Source organism: Passer montanus, unplaced genomic scaffold (assembly GCF_014805655.1).
Source record: "Passer montanus isolate IOZ18808 unplaced genomic scaffold, ASM1480565v1 scaffold167, whole genome shotgun sequence".
In the NCBI taxonomy this organism is placed as follows: Eukaryota; Metazoa; Chordata; class Aves; order Passeriformes; family Passeridae; genus Passer; species Passer montanus.
The window spans coordinates 138,316-146,655 of NW_024363938.1; the positions used below are offsets into that span (position 1 = coordinate 138,316).

An 8,340-nucleotide genomic window follows, 5' to 3' on the forward strand; every position below is an offset into this window, starting at 1 on the left:
GGAGCGGGGAGAGCTCGTCATGCCCTTGGCACAGCTCTGTAGCACAGCCCCGTGCTCCCTGACCCCAGCCCAGCACCCTGGAGCCGGATCAAGGACCCACACACTGCCCTTTGAAAAAGCACCTCCATCTAGCCCGTGGCGGGGAGGGATTTGGGGGAAAACGGGGAGAAAAGGGAGGTTGTGGGTGCAGCGTGCTCAGCACACCACGGAGCCGCCCGCCGCTCTCCCAGCAACGAGACGGGAGAAGAATTAAGCAGAATTAAAGGAAGAATTAAGAATTAAAACCCAAAAGCAATCCCAGACCGGCTTGGTTACCATTGTCATGGCTACCACGAGCGAGGCTGAGGCATGGGGGATGCCAGGGGACGGAGTTCCAGCCTGGAACTGTCCGCAGGCCCCACCAGGAGTTTTTCCTGCATGCTGAAACATCATCTGAGGATGACGGGAATGATGCAGGATGGGCCAAACGACCTTCACTGAATTGCATGGACACAGCTTTTCCTGCAGCTGGCCTGCCAGCCCAAACTGGGAAAAGCACGGGAAAGCCTCAGGCCAGGACTAAACCTCACTGGAGCCGTGAGCAGGTTTAACAACTTCTCAATAAGTGATTACTCAGGGTGGGGACACTGGGTCCTGCCCTCACCACAGGTGCCAGGTCACTGTCACCTTCCTGAGGCTCAGGATGATCAGTGCCTCAAAAAAATCAACAGCAAAAGGAAAAGTTGGACGCGGTTTCTCCTCCATCCACAACACCTGGCCTCTGCCTTGGTGCACAGGGATGTGCTGCCCCAGGGAAGGACAAACGGACACGGTCAGCTCCCTGGGCACAGCAGTTTGCTTTATTAAATCACCACAGGCAGGGAAAAGAATAATACTGAATTAAAAAAGCCCAAAGCCAAGTGCTCCCTGTTTGAGCAATAACAAGGGGCAGGGCACAGGAGAGGAGGAAAGGGCTGGAGTTTGGTCTGGGCACATTTGGGGAGAGCTCTGGATTCACACCCACACACAGATCCCCTCGGGAATGGCTCTGCCGAAACAAATCACTCCTCGCAGGGGACACGGGACCGTGCCCTGCTCGAGAAGCACCAGGCACAGCTTCTGCCCAAAGCAGGGTCACACTGTGGTCACACACAACTTCTCCACCACATCAGCCTCCCCAGCAGCCAGCACAGCACCACGCTCCCCATTTTTCCCACATGGATGGAAGAAGGACAACCCCCGAGACCCCGGCTTGAGTGATGCAGACCCCATGCTCCCCCAAAAAAACCTCTTCGTGGGTGCCTGACAGCGGCACGGGGAAACAGAAACACGGAATTATTAATGTGGAAAAGCCCTTCATGACCAGCGAGTCCCACCGGGATAACGGGAGGCAAAGCACGGCTGGAGCTGCGTGGGCTCGTTTTTGGGGAGAATGGGGGGGATCGGGGCGAGGAGTACCACCTGCCCGCGGAACGAGGCTGCCGGGGGTGCTGGCGGCTCTCGAGCAGCCACCGAACAACTTCCCGGCCCCGCCGCAAACTTTTCCCAGCGCCGGGGAGGCACCGCCGCCCCCCCGCGCTCCGGCCGAGCATCCCCCGGGAGCCGCGGCGGGCAAGGGAACGGCGAAGCCAGGGAGGGAGGGAGCTCCGGGCTGTCCGATGCCCCGCACGGCTCCTTCCCGGCGCCTCCGAGCCGCTCCACGCCCCGGGCGCGCTCCGTGCCGGCGATGCCAGGCGGGGGGACGCGGCGTCCCGGCTAACCCGCTGGGGAGCGGGGAAAAAAAAGGGGTGCCATCCCTACCTCTCGGCCTTGGTGAACTTGCGGAAAGCCTGGCGGAGGTCGTGGAAGGAGCGGTAGGTCTGCGGCTCGGCCGAGATGCCCTGCGCCCGGGTGGTGCGGGGCCCGATGTGCGGGCTGGGGGCCGGCAGCACGGACTGGCATTTGTGCAGCCGCCGCCGCAGCTCCTGGATCTCCTCGTCCTTCTCCCCCAGGCGCCGCTCCAGCTCCTTGATCCGCTCCTCCTTCAGCAGCAGCAGCTTGGTGAAGTCCCCTTCCAGCTCGGTCATTTTGGGGCTGCCGGGCCGGTCCCGCTCGCATGGAGCGGCTCCCGGGGCAGGGGAGCGGCTGCGCCCGCCCGGCTCAGGGCAGCGGCCCCGGCATCGCCCCCCGCCCAGCCCAGCCGGCCCAGGGGCCGGCAGAAACCGCCCCGAAAACAGCGGCCAACGAGGGAAAAGGCGGCGGGGGAAAAAGGACGAGAAAAGGGGAAAGAGCTCTTGTGCCACTCTGCGAGGCTGGGATCCTGGAAATAGCAACAATTACCATGTGATCGCAGGGTGACGCAGCTCCTTGTAACTGGAGCCGAAGACTTGGGATTCAAACAAGAGCACTTCATAAATATTGAATTGCCTCCCGCTAATGAGCCACGTGGAGCCGCCCCTCGGCCCGCCCGGCCCGGCCCCCGGCAGCTCAGCATCCCCGGCATCGGCTCAGCATCCCCGGCAGCGCCTCAGCATCCCGGCCTGGCCCCCCCGGGAGCTCTGCATCCCATTCCTCCCGCCTCGGGAACTCAGCATCCCACCTCTCTCCTCACCCCACGTTCCAGTTTGTGTTACCCTCAGCACTCCCCTACTGGGTACCCCCACTTTGGCACCTGGGCACCTTGCACGCCTCCCTCCATCCTTCCCTGCCCAGATTGTCCCGCGTACCTCATGGCTGGGGCGCCGCACATCCCACCCAGCATCCCTCCCCGTGCAGGACTCCACACCCCTTCCCACCAGGTTTCCTGGCTCCCTGCCCTCCAGGTCAGCCCCCAGCACATGCCAGCCCAGCCCCGCCATCCTGTGGGACACGCAGCTTTCCAGACAGCCGGTGTCCCTCACCCCAAACTGCATCCCACGCCCGAGGGAGCAGAGCCTGTCCCCAGGCACAGACACCGGGGCCCTGGTGCCACCTGAGCGGGGAGGCAGCCGGAGTGCTCTGCCAGCTTGTCCAGGGAGGGAGGAACTCATCCTTCCTGGACTTATTTGGAAGAGCCCATCACGCACATGAATTTTTAATGCCGGCTGGCAAAGGGCACCATCAGCTCCCCTATCACATTTCCCTCCCAAACCACTCTTGTTTCCAAGGAGGGATTTCAGGAGCCCCTTGCTGCAGGCAGAAAAAAGGGGAGGGGGTTTTTCTCAGCCCACACAGCCAGGCCTTGGGCACTCAGAAACCCCTCAGCATCCACATCCCAACCCATGGAATCTTGTGCCACGACTTTAGGGACAGACTCCCTGATCTGCTAGGGCAGGGCAAGGAGAGGGCAAAGCATCTGAGCCGGAGGACAAGATAGATCGGTAGATAGAGTATTAAATTAAGGGTTGAAAAATCAATTAGCAGCGTCTCTGTCTTTCACGGATGTGGGGGTGGTAGGGTGATTTGCACCCCCGTGTCTGTGCCTCCAGCCTTTCACGTGTGGCTGGAAACCTCCGGGCTCGGCGCTGTCCCATCCTCAGACTGGAAGCATCCCTGCGGCCAAGGGGCCAGGCAGTCCTTGCTGGGGTGGGGAGGGGAAACTAATTAACAATTATTAATAATAATTGCGCCTTATTGGCGGGCGGAGAGCGCCACCTCGTGGGCGGCACGGCCGAGCGGAGCCGGGCCGAGATTTCGGCCCTTTTCCTGGGAAAAGGAGAGGAACGGAGAGGGGACGCTCAAACAAAAGGGGGATGTCGGGATCCCCACACGCTGCCCTCAGGACAAACTCCCCGGGAGCTGCCCTTGCAGCCTCGACGGCACAGCGCGGGGCTGTGCCACAAAGGGGCCGGCTGTGACGCCGGGGCCCCGCGGTGCCACGGGGCCATTGTGACACTGCTGTCCCCAAGCCCGTGCGGCACTGCGGCTGCCGGGGCTGCGGAAGGAGCATGCCGGGCCGGGCCCTCCCGCAGCGCAGGGCACCGCGCTCCGGAGGCCGCAGCTCGCCGGGATAGCTGCCATGGAGATGCCCAGGGAGAGGGGCCAGCTCGGCCCTCGGCCGTCCAAGAGGCACCTGCTGAAGGATGGGGCTGAATGGACAGGCGGGGATTGGGCCAGCACTCCATCCCACGCCTCCCGCGTCTCTTTCTCCTCTCGCCTCCAGGTGCAGCTGTCCCAGAGCCCGGCTCCAGCCGCCCGTGGGGACAAGCCCTCACGGCATTCCCGCCTGCGGCAGAGCTCCAGGAGCCGTCCCAGCTCGGCCAAAGCGGGGCGCGGACAGCGCTCCGCCGTGCCCAGCCCCGTGCCGCCGCCGGCCAACGCCGCGGCCCGCGGGCAGTGCCGGCGCCTGAGGAGCTGCGTGGCCTGCTCGGGCAAGGCCACGCCGGACACCGCCTCGACAGTGCCCTCCACGCCCTCCACCCCCGCCCCGATCGAGACAGAAGTGGTCGTGGTCCACCAGTTCACCCAGACGGAGCCCGCGGCACCCGAGCTCTGGGGTGGCGTCGAACGCGTGGAGCGAGAGGCGCAGACCGAGAGCCCGGCCCGCGAGCGGCGCGTCTCCCAAGTGCGGCTGTTCATGGACCGGGAGACGCAGACGCAGCCGCCGGCGCTGCCCCCCAGGGCGGCCTCGGGCGAGCCGGAGCCGCCGCGCCGCCGGCAGCGGCTGTCCCTGTTCCGCAGGCTGCTGCGGGCCTGCCGCTGCTCCGGCAGCGCGGCGCGGCCCGGGCGCCTCGGGCCCAAAGCGGCCCAGCACGGCCAGGCCGCGGCGCAGGGACACGCGGCCGGCATCGGGGTGCTGATGGTGATCCAGGAGCACGCCGAGGGCGCCGAGTGGTCTCCGTACTCCTCGTGGCCGTGGCTTGCTGAGAGCAGTCTGTGATCGGCCACGGATCCCCAAATAAAGGATTCCTCGCACAGTGGTACTGCTCTGCTCGTAGGGTCCATCCCTCAGGAATGGCTCCCAACAAGCAACTGGGAAGCGTGTGGGGGAACAGGGTCCCCCCAAGTCCCCGAGGCTTGGTCAGCCTCGGGTCACACCCAAATGCTGGGGACCGACCCCCGCCAGTCACAGCTGGAGAAGACCAGAACCAAAGTCATTGGCAAGACAGAGAAAATTCCAGCCCCAAACGGGAGTAACATCTCCCTTCAGCCAAAGGAGGGAAGAAGTCATCAAGGAAGGAAAAGACAGTTCCCCTCGGGATCAAACACAGCTGGCTCCTCAGGAGGGATCTCTGCCTGCCTCCTCTAAACCTGCCACTGTAGAACCTGTCCCAGGGGCAGGAACTCAGCCTGGAAGGCAACTCCTGGATTCCTCCTGTCAAAGTGCTGTGAATGAGTAAGGGAAAAGCATCAGTAGTGAGAATGAATGTCTGACAAGCAGCCGGATGGAAAGAGAAAGGCTCAGGGTGGAAAACGGCCGGATGGGGCACGTGTGGCTCAGGTAGAGACAGGAAAATGCAGGAACCACCCTCGATCCTCACCTGGTGCCTGCCCTGGGCCTCAGGAGGAGGAAAATGAGGATTCCTCACACCTGGCTGGGAATAGAGCAGAGCAGCTTCAGCTGGCTTTGAGGAAGAGGAGGATGAAGGTGGGCAAATCCCTTGAGGATGGGAAACCTTCATCCCACGCAAGTGTTGAGCACAGTTATTCATCCTGGCATGTTTTGCAGTTGAGGTTTTAAAGAAGCTTTAAATTAAGTTAAACAAACACTGATGGTTCAAGATAACCAGGTCTTGGAGTCACAGAATAGTTGGAGTTGTAGCTGCTTCCTCCACACTGGAGAGTTCATGGCAGAGTGGCAACTCCCTAACCTCTATTTCTAAGGCGAGTTAAGATTTTGGAGGTGAGATTTTTTTTTTTTACCTCTCTGGTTAAAAGGAAGGAAGAAAAAGTCTCTTATCAATACAGTTCCTGATTTTCTATTTGCGTATGCGATTATGGACTTGAGAACCCTTTGCTCCACAGAAAGGAGCAGCTTTAGGTAGTTTGTTCATTTCAAAGGCCAAATGATCATTTCCTGGTGTGTTTTAGCTACTTCTGAGATGCTTCAAAGCTTCATTTTGGGATTTTTATTGTCATTGGGCAAGTTCTCAGCGTTTTCTTGGTCCTTTGTGTGTGTGTAAGGCAGTGGGCTGGTTATTATTTTTCATCACTGATTTTACAGACTTTATGTTTTTCCCAGGAGAATATTAACTTGTGTAGAAACAAAATTAGGGTGAAGAGTATCTCCATCTAGGGATAAAACAACTCCTCTGGGAATGAGACAGAATGAGTTTGTATTACTCATTTAACAATTTCAGCTGCACAACCATCACTTTCGTCCAAGTTTTTTATGTGATAGAAGAACCCTCTTCTAGCAACGTGATTATCTATGGCAGTTTTGTGTTCTCTTATCCATGAAATTCTTTATTTTCTGTTTATAGATGTAATTAAGGATGTGAGAGTCCTCTGTCTATTTAAATGAAAAGGCTTGTGGCCTTTCTGCCAGGATACCCAGTCAGGAAAGGAGGATCCCCTTTTCTCAGCACCTGAGGCAGTTTCAGATCCTTAGGGACACTCATGTTTGCCAAGCTGCTGCCATTCCCTAACCTCTGGTTTTCCAGAATGAGGAAAGCAGAGGGATCTCCATCAAGCAGCAGCCACCTGACCACTCCAAAATGCAAGTTTTGTCCTACAAATGCAGCAGAAGAAGGATGCAACTTTTCCCAAAGAGGTTTTTTTAAACCGGCCAAACTTCTTTTAATTGGAACTGTGTAATTCCACGTTTTTACCCCAGGAGCACCACTTTTGGTTTGAGTTGTTTCACAGCTCCAGGGGCCAGCAGCACAGAGAGGAAACTTCAAGGATGCTGTGAGTTAGGATAATTTTGTATTTTCTGTGGATTAAACCACCAGCTACGGCCTTGCCCTCAGCCCCCCACTCTGACAGTCTCTCCAGCCCTCACCACCTTACTGGACCCCAACTGGGGACACTGGGCTATGACTCCCTTTTGAGAAGAGCTTTCACTGAAAGGAGATCCAGTCTCTGGAGCAGAGAAGAGCAGAAACAGGTCCCAGGCTGCCTCTCCACCCTGGCACTCTGGGGTTGGAGTGTGTGAGCAACACATGGTCATTATTAATGTTCCAGCTGCCTTGGGCTGCTATGGAGGCACAGAAGGGGAAACACATCGGTAAAACATGCTCAATAATCTACTTTGGGTCTAGATTAAAGGCTACATCGATATATTTTTATATGAAATGTGTGGATGGCACTAAGAACAGCCAGCGACTCGGCTCCGTGAGCTCACTGACAGCTCAGCGAGTCACCAAGGAGCGTCACCATTTCACAACCAGCAACTGCTGCCACTTCAAGGTCAGCTCCTGGGAGGCCAAAATCGCAGAGCAAGAGGCTCTGGAATCCTGTGGGGTCACAGCGTCCCCCGTGTCCCCACACCGAGCCAAAGCCACGCTCCGCATCCATCGGCCCTTCCCGGAGCGCTCCCAGCGCACGGTCCGGCTTCAGCCCGGAGCAACTGCGGCTTCATCTGCAGATAAGCACCGAGATAAAACAGCCGCCAACGAAGGGACAGCATGGCCCTGAGGAACCTCTGCAAGGAGACCGAGAGAGCCAGGAGACAGCGGGATGAGGCTGTGTCCCCACCGCGTCCCGCATCCCTGTCCCGGCTGGGAGCCTGCGTGCATCCCGCTGTCCTCAGGGCTGGCACACAGGCAGCGCCCGAGGGATGCCCCGGCAAGCAGGAGGGGCGGCTGGAAGCCCAGGGCCAGCAGGAGGAGCGGCTGGAAGCAGAAGGAGAGGGACACTGTGCACCCCCGAGGCACAGGAGCAGCGACATCCCGGTCCCCTCTGTGCCCACATCCCGCTCCTCTCTGTGTGCCCACATCCCGCTCCTCCCTCTGGGTGCCCACATCCCGCTCCTCTGGGTGCCCACATCCCGCTCCTCTGTGCCCACCGGGATGCCCGAGAGCCCGGCCAGGAGCAGGGAAACTCAGCAGCTGCTCGGGTCACGTAGTAGGAGATGCAGACTGAGCCCAGGGCAGGACAGCAGGGGAATTTGTGTCTCGCAGTGGATCAGGAGGCACACTGGGAGGTCCCGGAGCTGGCCCCAGCATCGCCCCCGGCTGAGCTCCGGACAGTCCCGGTTTTCAGGGATAAACCCACCCCAGTGCTAACGCCGTGCTGTTCATTAGGCACTAATTGGTGAGGATGCGATGCTTGGAGCCCGGGCAGCTCCTCCAAGTGCTGGGAAGCGCTTTACAGCCCCCTCATTCTCGGTGCCTTTCATTAGAGCACGTTTTTAGCTTTAAAGTCTCCCCAGCGAGACCCCAGGAGTTTATCCAAGGAAAGGGCACGATTCTATTGTATTTGTGGGGTGCCCCGATGAAGGAAGGAATGATGAATCTGACT

At 59.3% G+C, this 8,340-nt stretch overlaps 1 protein-coding gene across 1 annotated transcript in view; it reads right to left on the reverse strand.

The window, feature by feature from the left end:
• Positions 1–3,532, reverse strand: part of LOC120499713 (cGMP-dependent protein kinase 1-like) — a 92,427-nt gene extending 88,895 nt beyond the window's left edge. The window contains exon 1 of the mRNA XM_039703734.1: positions 1,780–3,532. Within this exon, the coding sequence (XP_039559668.1) occupies positions 1,780–2,045 (266 nt within the window). The 5' untranslated portion in view covers positions 2,046–3,532. The remainder of the gene's footprint in view (positions 1–1,779) is intronic.
• Between the last annotated feature and the right edge of the window lie 4,808 nt (positions 3,533–8,340).